At 35.4% G+C, this 14,176-nt stretch overlaps 1 protein-coding gene across 3 annotated transcripts in view; it reads right to left on the minus strand.

The window, feature by feature from the left end:
* Positions 1-248: 248 nt before the first annotated feature.
* The window catches only part of PCGF5 (polycomb group ring finger 5), a 114,783-nt gene continuing 100,855 nt past the window's right edge, over positions 249-14,176 (minus strand). For 2 of the 3 annotated variants that reach the window (XM_030865068.2, XM_030865067.3), the window contains exons 9-10: positions 12,442-12,501; positions 249-6,019 (exon numbers count right to left, since the gene is read on the minus strand). In XM_030865068.2, the coding sequence (XP_030720928.1) occupies positions 5,972-6,019; positions 12,442-12,501 (108 nt within the window). In that variant the 3' untranslated portion in view covers positions 249-5,971. The remainder of the gene's footprint in view (positions 6,020-12,441; positions 12,502-14,176) is intronic. The other variant, XM_070043884.1, reaches the window with a different exon arrangement.

A 14,176-nucleotide genomic window follows, 5' to 3' on the forward strand; every position in this document is an offset into this window, starting at 1 on the left:
ATATGGATTAGATTAATTTAACAGAAAAAATTGTTCTAAAGTGTATGTGGACACACACCTCAAGTGTTATTCGAGGGGCAGTCTGCCATCTTAAAAGTAAACAGTTCAGAAATCTTTAGAAAATGTTTATCGTCTCAAATATTCAACAAACATTCATAAAATTGGCTACCGTAATACTTAATGGAAACTTTTAAATGAAGTTTATGATCTGCAACTACTGATAATGAAGAATGACAGACAGCAGTAAATTATGCAATCAAAATTTTAATAACAAAGATACTATTTTTAACATGGTCAAATATACTTGGCTAAGTCCAGATCTTAAAAAACAAAAGTGTCTAGCCCAACAGTACAACCATACAGCTTTGTACAGAACATTCCATAGATCAACAGAAAATACAGTTGAGCACAAAAATAAAAAATATTTAAAGAGAATCTCTAAGCAGCATTTTATTTCTGCAAAACAGACATATAGTACTGATTAAATATCTACAAGTGCTTTTCCTTTACAAAAATACATATATTCTTAATAGACTAAGTCATTAACAATGACCTGGTAATCTTTCACTTCAATTTGAATGATTTATAAGCTAAATCTTACAACCACAAAAAGGTTTTTATTTGTATTAAGATGTTACCACTTTTGACCAAAAAAAAAAAAAAACTTAAAATATTTTATATTTCAAAGGAAAATTAGCAACATAACTGTACAGTATAGTCTATGATGGTTTTATTTAGTGTGAGGGCTACTCTATTAAAAACTGGTGCTTGCTGTTGTGCTGCCAGATGCAGGAACGCAGCACAACACTGGTGCTCCCCCCACAAGCTCTTGCCGACCACAGCTTCATAAGGACACTTGGGCCCCCATCCCCACTCAAAAAAATACAGCGAAAGAAAACCAACCCCAAACAACGTTAGGCTGATCTCGTTCCATTTCGAATGTGCAGAACTCCTGCTCTGCTGGACTGATGTGAAGTCCACGGATACATAATCTATTCACTATCTCTGCACTGCCCAGAAATATTTAATCTTCAGTTTGTACTAGATTAGTTTCTTATTCCATGAAGCTCTGAACGATGGAAGAAAACTGGACCCAGTATTTAATATGTTTCACTTGATTCTAGATTTAAAGGTAATTAAAATTAAAAAGCATTTCTGAATGACTCAAGTTTTGAATCCTAGAGAAAGGGGCATAACAAGTATTCGGACACATTCTAATGAGCATTTAAAATAATTTATTTTTGTTTAATTTGTAACTTTCTGAAAAGGAAGTGCTCGAGCATTTTAATTCTATTTGAAAATATAGTAAGGATAGCAAATAAACACACTACTTGTGAAAACTACATTACATTAGGAAGAGAATCACTTTTAAATTATTTGGGAAAATGCCACTGTTTTAAGAAAAAACTATGAAAACCCTGTAATGTATATTTGAGTACATTTTAATGAACGTTCGATCTGAACTTTTTTCAACAAAATACTATCGAACTAGGTATATCAAGTAAATCCAGAATTAGTTGGTTATTTTGTGCTTTCAAAGGGTTTGAGTTTCTAGTATATTTAATATTTTTCAATTTTTATAAACCAGATCTGGCAGACATGTTATATTCCTTACTGTAGGGATAGGTATATATCTTAAAATAATAGCATTTCATGTTTCTAACCCAGAAAATTAAAGTTATGGCAAACTCACTCATTTTTGTAATTCCCACAACCAATATCTGTATCTCACTGGTATAAAGCACAGCCTGCTGGAAAATTCCTTATGGTAAACCAGAGTATATAATGGAGTGCATCCATCTTTATCCGATCCAATGCGGTTTACCAGGTGGCCTGTCAGGAAGACTTCATAATGTGAGCTTTACTTGAGGTGGCCCACAGCATGGGGTCCCCAAAAGATCGGTGTGAGGACAGGGCTTAACCTGGTGTATATGCTCTTCATCTGGGGCTTATCTTGCCGAATTTGGCTGTATGGCTAGATTCTAAAAACAAAGTCATTGCTGAGAAACAAGACAAAGAGTTACTTTAAAAAAAACCACAGGCCTTTAGGAAAATTCTGCTTTTGAATACAGAAAATGCATTTACTTATGTGAATCCAACAGAATGCACTATTTTCTATTACAAGTAAGCATGTCCGCACTTTTACCAAAGTCTGTCTGTAATAAAATTTCTCACATTACTAAGAACCCAGGAACTAAATAAGTATAATTTTAGTCTGTATCGCCTCCATGGAATAAAAAGCTTCTCAAATTAGAATTTAAAATCTCAATTTCAATTTTCTTTTCAAAGTATGTCTTTCTCCCACTTTTCATCCAGAGGGAGGCTATTTGTTGGGTTAATCTCTTTTTCACCTTTGAGGATTTCCTAAGATCTGTCAGATGGTGCTGGAAAAACAAGAAACATAGCTGAAAGGAAGTATGTTCTGATTATTGCAAGAAAAACCTGCATTTGATTGATCTTACCATGAAAATTAAGTTTAAAGCCTTTCTTTGGTGATATTTTAGCAATTACTCAAGGTTATTGCCTAATTATATAAAAAGTAACTTGCAGTCTAAAAATTTCCAACCTCCAAACAGTTAAACTGTCTCTCTAACATGGTTACTAACAGTAAAATGTCTTTGGTGATAACTATTTTCTTATGAAAATCTTTCAAAAAGAGATTATTCTAACTTACAAGAGCCCATTTAGATACAAAACCATTGATAAGAGACAGGGACAGAAAACGCAAAATTTATGCAGTAAATCTACAACAGAAACGCACTTTAGCAATGAGGCACTTTCTCTTAAATAGTTCAGTAAAGCTAAACAGTTCACAATGTTATATAACATACTTTTTTTCCCTTAAAGAATCATTTTAAGTTACACATAGTTGAGCAAACTCATTACATTTATAAAATGTGGCATATTAATATGGGACAGATTTTTAATGAATAAAGAAAAATACTTTTCTAAAAGTAGTTAAAAGACATCACCCCAAGGTATCTGGACCTCAGACTGAATGACCTAATACTACCTCATCAGTGAATCTTTTAGTTTATTTGTTTTTATACTTAAAAGTATTCTGTTAATCTGGAGAAAGGGCCATATTTGGATTTTTCTATTAACTAATGTGATTACTTCCGTTAAAGTGATATCTATAAATAAAGCACAGGCCTTCCTTAGATCCAAGGTTCCTTGACCCCTGTACATCTATCATATCTAAAGCAGAGAAAACAGATTACAAAATCCTTTATGGAAGTAAAGTTCTTTCAGTTTGTCGCTTAAGAAACAAGAGATTAAAGAAAAACTTAATTTAGTTTTATTCTCCAATTTTGCAGATTCAGATGATTATTCCTATAGGCTATTTGTATAAGGAGTTTATCTTATTAGCACCCCAAGTTTGTAAAACTAACCACCTGTATATTTTTGCCTGTAAATTTTTCTATACCTCGTTTCTTACAAATTCCACAACCTGACTCGGGATAATTAACTAGGGATTAGTGTATTACTAGACATGAAAGTAGTCCCATACTTAGAAAACCATAGTTGAATATATATGAAGAAGTCTGTGGTTCTAATAGTAATACCACATTATTCAGGACCATCATAAAACGTGTACCTTTCCCCATATAACTGATGCCCTTCTTTATGCAAGGTTTTCACATGTTTTGGCACATATTCCATTGCATTTCAATAAAAGTGTTAATATATTAACATTAAATAAAGGAATTTTATATAAAAGTATTCTCAATTCCATAATTGCTTCCTATATATTTCCTTGGAAAACAGTGACACTATATAAGATGAGGCAACAAGCCAAATTTAATGAGATCATGTATATAAAACTCATTTAAGGCTGCAAGTTTTGTCTGGGGACCCAAAAACATCCAGGTCTCATTTGTGGTTTTTAAAATGCACTCTCAATTTATTTTGAGTTAATTAAAATCAGCTTCCATAAGTAATCACTGACCTAGATGTGACAAGTTTACAAGAAATCTAAAAATTTCTTAGGGATGTCAGGGAACTGCATTTGACAGCGTAGCAAAGTAATTTCTGTAGCTGGGGAGTAAATTCAGTTTCTGGTTTAGGGTAACGGTCTGTGCCAACCATTTTTAAAGAGTTAACAAAAATCTGCCTTTTAAATTCTCTTTGTGAGCCCCTCCAAGCACAAACACAGTCTAACAAAGTGAAATTTTAAAAGTATTGCCATAACCTTTTTCACAAGTCAGGCCAAAAACAACAGAAAACTTTAGACTTTTTGACTTAAAACAAAGGTATAAGGAAAAGATAATTATGACGTTTCAGCCTTTTATATTGTGAAATGCATCAAGATTTAGCTGTATTTTGTATGTGTTTCTTGGTCGTACACTGTTTTATTTCTAAGAAGCATTTTGAGATTCAGAAGGCATTACCTTGTGATACATTTTACTGGAAAATGTAGCACATCTACTATGTATACAGTATAAAAACTATGTGTGTAACACACAGATTGTGCTCATGTCAGATTTCTAGAACAAATATTTCTTCCTAACTTTCAAGATTATTTCCTAAGTATTTCAGAGGTTAAATTTGAAACTGAGGAAATAGGCCTAAGTTTCAAAGCAATTAGTAAAACTTAATTTCCAAAGAAGTTTATGAAAAATAATGTAAATGTTAAGAGGTTTAAAATGAAGTTCTTCATATAATTTAAGGTGACAAGACTTGTTTTGACTTGCAGACTCATCTCAAAATGAGTGGAAGACTTAAAAAAAAAATGCAAAATCAAGGACATTATCATAGCTCTGACCTTAAAGAACTTATGTATAAAACAATATAATCCCATTTCCCCCTGATTACTACAGGATCTAAAATGAAATATCCTCAAACCATTAATTCTGGTTAGCATATTTATCTATTACACTGCATTTTGTCTATTTTATACGTATGGTTTGGAAATGTGACAGGTTACTAACAGTTTTAATCTACAATTGCTTTGAGATTTTTGAAATCCATAAAATAGCTAATGTTACCTGCTCTAAAAATCCTAATACTTAAATCATCATAACCTTCTGCATGCCACAGTGACACACACCTAAGGCCAACTGAAAAAGGGAAACAATGTACTTCATTAGATAAGAGCCACAGTAAAACAATGCACACGTAAAGTGGGCTACACAACGGCGATGGCGTTTCATGAGGCAGCACCCGCTCGTCATAAGGCATTATGAAGGATTAACCTCACTTACACATTAATTTTGTTAGAAGTAAATGTGACCAGCTGCCAACATTTCAAATGGCTGTGAATCTCACTTCAGCTCTCCAGGAAGTCACATACGTTTTCTGGAGGGTGAACAGGCCCTCCCTGTGCGACTGGTAGACTACACAGACAGATGACTCAAAATGCCTACAATTATATGTGCTCTAATGTAAAGAACAATTGGAATTCTTCCCCAAAGGACTTGCACACTCAAGAGTGAACTATTTTGCACACAAAAAGCTTACTGAGAACAGGACAGTGGCTCAAGGACCACTTTTCTAAATATATTTCCCATACAAAATAATTTCAAGATATAATAATTATTAGTTCCTTGTACAGTACTCTACTTAAACAAGAATTAATCAAATAGTAAGTATGTGAAAACTGCAACACCACAAAGATTGAGCCATATTACTAGTGTAATCAAACATTAGAACAATCTTGGAACAGGCAAGCAAATTATTCAGAAGGCTGGATCGTGGCTGCACACCTAACTGATTTCAACCATGACTTGTATTGTACACTGTGAGACAGCACAGATACCTTATGCAGATGGTTCAGTAGCAGAATGGCACTTGGTTTGCTCTTAATAGAAACAACAAAAATGCAACTGACAATTTAGAGACAGACAATGGCCTTATTCGCATGCTGAAAATCTGGTTGTGTCCCTCCAGTCCACACACCGTTCACTGTGCAGTCTGTCGATGAGTAAACACGTAGTGCAGGATTCATTCAGTGGGATCTAGGCCCCGTGGTCTAACCAAAATCAATTCTTGGTCGATACTGCAATACCATGGGGTATGACTATAAAATAAAAACAGATGATGAATAAGACTGTTGATATAAAAATAATACAGATTATACATAAAAGACTTTAAGAACGTGCAGTTATAGCTTACAATATTTCCTGGTACTGGTGATTACGACAATTAAGGTTGTAATTATCATTAAGACTATAGTTTTAAACGGCTACTATTTTCTAGAATCAGTCAAGTTTTCCATAACTGGCAACAAAGGTGAAGCTGGAAGGCCCGCAGACGTCATACTGCTTGCGTATGTGAATAGTACTAATGTTAATACTTAGGGTGAGGCAGGGCCTGTGTGGAGGATGGAAAGCTCTCACCTGCATTCACCTGTGGGGCTGAACAAGACAAGCCCGCAGGCTGGACTCCGTCAGGGCTGCTGTTTGTGAGAGCCCATTGAGCCACGAATTAACAGAGACCTCCTGCTATGGATCTAGGAAAACTGGGATAGTGCTTACAAATCACACATCTTAACTTTGACACTTCTTTTCAGGATTTAAAACTTAACTGTCATTTAAAAAATGTTGAAACACAAGTAACTAATTGTTAGACGAAACCGCCTCCTTTCAATAGTTGATACTACTAAATATTTTGACTTGACTATTATATAATTGAATGGTTCAGACTGTCCTTCTGTTTTGCTCTATGTAGGGAGGTATCATACATCAACATACAGCCCTAGAGAGGAAACAGCTTCCTGTGGTAAAAGCCACACTGCTACTTCTGTGCCTTTTTTACCCCCTGTTTTGTCATATCACATAGAACTCAAACATCAAAGTCAGAAAGGGTCTGAAGAAACAATGGTTTTCCTTTTCTTAAAGGTGCAGATTCCCCTTTTTAAAATGAAATTACCAGGAGCTACTTTTATGAAAACAAGGAAGGGCTGAGATGGCTACTGACTTGTTTCCCCCCTTGTCTCTGTGTAGGTGAATGCAAAAATCCTGTCTTTCTTTCCTATAGACAAAAGTGGTAGACTGAGATTCCAGAACCCTGAAAATGACTGTTTCTGTAGGTATCATTGCCATGCTACATCCTGGGAAGTCTCTCTCACCATTCAGCTCAGGGTTGGACTGGAGGGTAGGAATGAAAATTCCTACATCTTGCTGTTCCCAGCTTAAGAAGTAAGGTGACGCCCTACAGTTTTCTAAGGACTGGAGTAAAAGTCACAGTCTCTCAGGGTTTCCATGGTCTAAATCTATTGTGGTTAAATTTTGCTTCCTTGTTTTTTTCTTTTGCGGTACGCGGGCCTCTAACTGTCGTGGCCTCTCCCATTGCGCAGCACAGGCTCCAGATGCGCAGGCTCAGCGGCCATGGCTCACAGGCCCAGCCACTCTGCGGCATGTGGGATCTTCCCGGACCGGGGCACGAACCCGGGTCCCCTGAATCGGCAGGTGGACTCTAAACCACTGCACCACCAGGGAAGCCCGCTTCCTTGTTTTTATTTAAACTTTTTTCTGTTTCCTCTGAATCAGAATATCTGTGAGTGGGACACAGAAATCTGTATTTTACAAAACTCCCTGGGTTTTCTGAAGTTCAGGCAGAATTGGAGACTGCTACCTAGACATCGTATTAACCTAACTTGACTACTTCCCATCCTACCTGACCCAACCCAGAGCTTGCCTCTCATTATAATAATCTTTCTAGCTTTGCTTTCCATTCCTGTTGAATCTGCATACTTTCTGCAAATAATTAAGTCACTCGTTCAAAAATCCATTCATCATGCACAGAAGAATCCATCACCAATTCTACTAGGATGTAGGAAGAGAGGGAAGTAAAATGCCTTGGTTGTCAGTGGTTGGGATTTTCTCAGTTTTTGGCTGAAAATGGTTTTCTCTTCTCCTCCAAGTAACCATTTGTATGTGTGTGTGTCCTATGACAACGTGAAGTTTAAGAATTATTGGTGTTACAAAACTGGAAATGGTTAAGGTATACTTTAAGTCCTATTTGTGTTTCAGTTTGCCTTCTGAAGTAAAATGGCACTGCACGCACTGTAATGAAATGTGGCCTATCACTCCTCTTAGTGTTATGGGACTACACTGAGTGGAGACTGCCAGTCCTCAGTCTCATCATTTACTAAAAGAATCCATACTTCCAAAGTATATATTATTTCAAATGTGATAATTTTAGAAAATGATAGAAATTGGCTGGTTGATGTACTATTTTTCTTAAAAAATAAATTATTTACCATAAAAGTAACTTGGTTTTAGATTTAGAAAATATAGAAAACCACCAAGAAAAAAAGGAGAATCATTTAAATCCCACACCCAAAGATAACCACCACAGTCATTTTAATGTACATCCATCTAGTCTTTTTATCTACATTGTTTTTCTTTTTAAAGCTGGAATCACGCTACACATATTGTTTGGTAAATAATTTTGTCCATAAAAGAATTCTGTCCATTAAAAAAATTCCATAAACTTATTTCTACAGTATTTAATATGGTCATACATGATCATTTTTAAAGGCTACATATGATACCTTTATAGAAATGTACAATAAATTATCAACAAATCTTTTACTGCATATTTTATTTCTTTTCTTTTTTTTTTGCTATTATAAATTTATTGTGACCCAATGATCTATTCCCCACTCCCCACCCTATCTCCCCTGCACCCTTAGGGTTGGTTCCTAGAAGTAGAACTGCTGATTCAGACAGCATAAGCATTTTAAAAGGCTTTTTGGTAAATGCTATCACACTGGACTTTAAGAAAGTTGTTCTATTTTTACATTTCTGAAAGAAATATGAGTGCTCATTCTTCAGGAGCCTCATCAATAATGAGTACTATTCCTTTCCTCTCTCTTAATTTGGAAATTTAATACGCATATAGTAGTATTTTATTTCTTCTTCCATTTTGACTTCTAAATAAGTTAACTACCTTTATACTAGGCAGTTGTGTTTCCTTCTTTTGTGACTTGTCTTATCATGTCTTTTGTTGATTTTTCTACGGACAGGTGAACTCTGTCCTACAGATTTGTATGGATTCTTTACGTATTAGGGCAGCAAATCCTTCTGTCATATATTGCAAATATTCCTTATTTATGGTATTTTTGCCATGTACTTTTCAGTATTAGTTAGTCAACTTGGTTTGTTTTCTTTCCTTTTACAAGTACAATGAGAAAGGCCATCCTCACTCTGAGGTTAGTTAGCTATATTCTCTTCCTGATCTTTGATGGTATCATTTTTAATGTGTACCATTTTAGCCATGAAAAACACCTATAATGGGAGGTATGGAATGACTCCCCCCACCCCATCACCACCACCAAAAGTCTCAGGACAATTAACTGAAAACAAACCCTACCAGATCATATCCCACCCCAACATCTATGCTCCAAGTTCCCCGATACCCGGTCAACTACTGTCTCTGCTCCAGGCCCTTGGCCGCCTTGCAGCCCTCAAACCACCAGACACGACCACATCTCTGGATCTTTGCACTGTGTGCCATCGGCCTAGAGGGCCCTACCCCAGATAGACACATAGCTCTTACTCTCACTTCTTTTTGATCAAAAATCCCCAACTCAAAGAGGTCTTCCCTTGGCTATCTTATCTAAAATATTCTATTTATCTACTTTAATTTTTCTTCTAACACTATACATTTTACTCATTTATCTTTCATCTGTTATCATTAGAGTATAGGCTCCATGAAGGAAATGAATTTTTTTCATTTTTACTTCTGTGTTCCCAGGGCCTAGAAGATTGCCCAGTGCATAATTAAGGGCTCAATAGATATTTGTTAATCTTTTTACCCTCCACTAATTTGAAATACTCTTGATAGATTCATGTTCCTGAGCTATTCTTTTTATTTATGTGTCTATGTTTAAGATAGTACCAGATTTTAATTACTTCGGCTTTAAAATACATTTCAGTAGGTGGCCATGAATGTGCCCCGTGATCACTCATTTAAAAATGGGACTGACCAGAGGCACCAAGTTATATTTCCTGATGAACTTTAGAATGACTGACTTTGTCAAGTTAAACAAGAATCTGGTAAAAATGTGTTTGAAACTATATTAAACTTCATAATTTAATTATGGGAAGAACTGACATCACTATAATATTTAATGTACTAAATTTCTTGTGCACAAAGTGGGATTGTGGTTACATATGAGAAGGTCTTTGATCTTAGGAAACATATGCTGAAGTATTTAGAGGTCAACTGTCATGATACGTGCAATTTAATTTCAAGCGGCTCTGTAAAGAAACAACAGATATATTTATAAAGAGATTAACAAGATAAGGAGAAGAGGAAGAAAGGGAAAGGGGGGCAAAAACTGTAGCAAAATGTTAATTGGTAAATCTAAGTAAAAGTAAATGATACTCCTTTGTATTACATCAACATTGTTGTTGTTTTGAAATTTTTCAAAATAAGAAGCTTGCAGGAAAAATTAGGACTTAACATTCAAATTTTATCAAATGCCTTTTCAGCATCTACTAGTATTTATTTGACTTAGTGTTTTTAGGATATAATATATATATATAATTTCCCTCTCCCCAGCATGAAGCCATTCTTGCATTTCTGATAAAAATACTACTTGGTCTTGGTTTATTATTCTTCTAGCATATTATTTTAGTATATTTAGTATGTTTTTATCATCTTTGTTTTTATGTTCAAAATAAGATTTGATACTCGTTTTCTAATTGCAGGTTCTCTGTCAGTTTTTGCTTTCACGATTATGTTATCTTTGTAAAATGAATTTGGAAAAATTCCATCTTTTTCAATGACTTAAACCAATTTAGAATGAGAATGATCTATTCCTTGAAAATATGAGGGAACGTGACCATTAAAAGTAGTTTTATATTTAGGTATCTGTAATGTAATTTTTTTTATGTCTTCCATAATTTAGTGATTTACATTTTCTTCTTGGGTGAATGTTGGTCCACTATTATTTTCCTAGAAAACTATTTCATGAAATTTTCACAAAATGAAAAAATTTAATAGCATAAAGCTACACATATAATAATACTTTCTTATAATAGTGATAATCTTTTCCTTGAAATTTTCTAGGTGAATTTTGGCTAAAGATGTTCTGACAGGACTATACTCTATAATGAAGTGTTGAAGTTAGAAAAGGAAGTGTGTGTGGATTTTTGAAAATTTGGTCTTACTCTAGTTCTCTAAAACTTTAGATCAGAGTTTAAGAATATCTTTATTTCTCAGGAAATAAATAGACATCAGTGCCAAGAGTAAAAGCAAAAAGCCACGTATGTATGAGTTATAACTAAAGGCAGGAGCATCACTACAATGCATCTCAAAATCAGCCGTGAAGCTAAAGTCAGTGAAACATCTACGCATATCTCACCAGCTCAGTTAAATTATTTACTCACCCCTCACCCTCAACTGCATAATATAAGGAGAAGTATGATTTTTTTTCTCTAAATGATTTTCTGTTGGCCTTTATAGTTGCTAAATGTGCTTACTCCATGACTAAAAACAACAGGACTTAAAAAGTGTGTATTAAGAAACACACATTTTAATGACAGTGTGGAGATTTCCACAATCACAGCACTGACAATGAGACTGAGGGAAATTCTAGATAAAATGCTAATTTAACATTTTCGATTTGAAGTGGTTCTTCTAATACTTAACATATAATTATTTGTCCCAACCCTAAAATTGCAACATCAGAGCTAAGTCTGCTAGTTAAGTTTGTTATATAATTACAGTTCTCCTTTCTTGGCTCCAAGGAAATAATTATGAAGACTACTTTAATTTCTGGGATAAAAGAACAATGGAGATTTTTAAGAAATGCCATGGTTAATCCATGGATTAAGGTTGATCATAGATCATCTCTACACTCAACAGTAATCCTTACTATTCTACACTTAGTCTCTTCTGTTTTCCAAATTTTTAAAATGTACTTATATTAGATAAACTTTTCTCAGGTATGTTCACGTTTGCTCAGTGCATTACTAAATCAGTTCACTATCATTTCTGCGCTAGAAGAGGTAACTCAAATACAGTCCTTAGGACAGGGCCTAGTAAGCGAGCTCACAACTGCATTGAGCTGTTGCTGTTATTTAGCTTCACCTAATCTGGCATTTTATCTTTCACTTGTGGGTGAATGATTAATTAAAAACACACACACACAAAGAAGTGTTAAGTATAGAGCAGAGATCCAATATGGAGCAGAGATTTCTCATGGGCTGAAAGCGGTAATTATTAACAATTCCTGATGCATAAATAATGGCCTGAACATTTATAACTTCATTTTTAGTTTGGCAAAATTAAAAAGATAATTCAAGAGAACTAAAATAATGGGAAACTTTGGGGATATAAGTTGAAAAGATGAAGTTTTTGTAGCTCAAGTAAGTCTTAGTTTTGCAAAGTTACATGTCTTAGGAACTTGAGTTTGGGGTGAAAGCAGTCACCTTTGTGGCAGGCAGGCATCAGAGGGTCATATGTACAGTCGTGAGTGCCTCTTACCTGATACAAAGGGCCATCCTGAGGGAAGACTTGCGAAGCTGAGCAGTTCAGACACCGAAACTGCGGAGGAGATGAACTCATCAGATAAGAGGCATCCACAACTGGATACATATTTAAAATATTTTAACGTCAAACATGAGTCAACATGATTAAGTAAACACTTTCCAGAATATGGTAGTTGTTTTTGGAAAAAGTCTTTAATAACTTAGTGACTGGTAAATTTTAGCTTGAAATTATTTTAGTCTCTAGATAAGAGTTTTGTTAATATTCTGCAAATATTTACCAAAACGGTGACCTGTCCTTTCCATCTCCTCTTCAAATACTAAATTCCTGAGAAAACCCTCGCCTTCTCAATCCAGGAGGGGCACCCTCTTTCTTCCAACTTTTCCTGTGAGCAATCTCTGCTAGACCTCTTCAACCACCCTGAGAGGGAACACTGTCTGAGGATCTCAGAGCTCTGAGAGGGGCAGGGAACTTGCCTCAGCCTGTAAGTGATCCATGTTCTGTTTTAGATTAGGTTCTTTATATTCCTCCGATTAGACTCTTAGTCTCCATAACTATTTTAATAGCATTAGATTGTGAGCTCTTTGAGTCTGAATCTTATTCATATTTGCAATCTTAAGAGCTAAGGCACAGAACTGGCACACGGCAGCCACTCAAATGTTTTATGAGTAAATCAATGAATTAACATATTTTTAAACCAGTGAGTAGATTCATTTCTAAATCTACCATCTTTTAATGGTTAACCATTCATATTAAAAAATCATTCCCAAATCTTGATTTTTCAATATTATCCTGAACCCTTATTAAGCATAAACACTGAACTGTAATGGAATTATGAAACATAACACACTTTAAAATTATGCATATATGAATTCAACATCGTGTGCTTCTTCAAAACAGAAAAAAAAAGATTAAAAATATGGGGCCTCCCTGGAGGCGCAGTGATTGAGAGTCTGCCTCCGATGCAGGGGACACGGGTTCGTACCCTGGTCTGGGAAGATCCCACATGCCGCGAAGCGGCTGGGCCCGTAAGCCATGGCTGCTGAGCCCGCGCGTCTGGAGCCTGTGCTCCGCAACGGGAGAGGCCACAGCAGTGAGAGGCCCGCGTATTGCAAAAAAAAAAAAAAAAAAAAAAGTGAGATACAAATTAACCAGGATAAATCTAACATCCCAGAGCAGGTTTTTAAAATATACTTTGGAAGAATATTTAAATAAGCAATTATTAAAACAAATATACTGGTAGCTTTAAAAATAAAATTTTAGATATTTTCCATTTCCTGGAAGACTTTAGCAATTTTTTCCCTAAAAGTTAGTCCTTGAATTTCTGTACTGGGCTCATCAACATGCTGTAAGACACACCCAGCACTATCGTTGACAACCTTCCCCCTTCTCTCTGAAGACTCCCCACACTGCGGCCTACCAGACTTTGCCTAACTATGCAAGTCCCAAATAGCATTTAACAAGTAAAGAGGGTAGAAAGAGGCAAATTTCACTGTTCTGTTTTGTTTTTGTTTTGTTTCCTATTAATCTCTGGTATCAGTCAAGGTAGATGTTTGCTTTTCCTAAAATTGCTTGGTAATGCAAAGAAAGCAAAGCAAGGCAAACGTGGTGCAGTAACTTTAGGTAGGGACTGGCGGGGGGTTGTTGGAAGAGATAAAACCAACCAGGATTATCTGGGAAAAGGGGGAATCCTGAGAGTAGGTACTCAACCTACCCAAGGAAAGGTAAGCAG

Source organism: Globicephala melas, chromosome 16 (genome assembly GCF_963455315.2).
Source record: "Globicephala melas chromosome 16, mGloMel1.2, whole genome shotgun sequence".
Taxonomy (NCBI): domain Eukaryota; kingdom Metazoa; phylum Chordata; class Mammalia; order Artiodactyla; family Delphinidae; genus Globicephala; species Globicephala melas.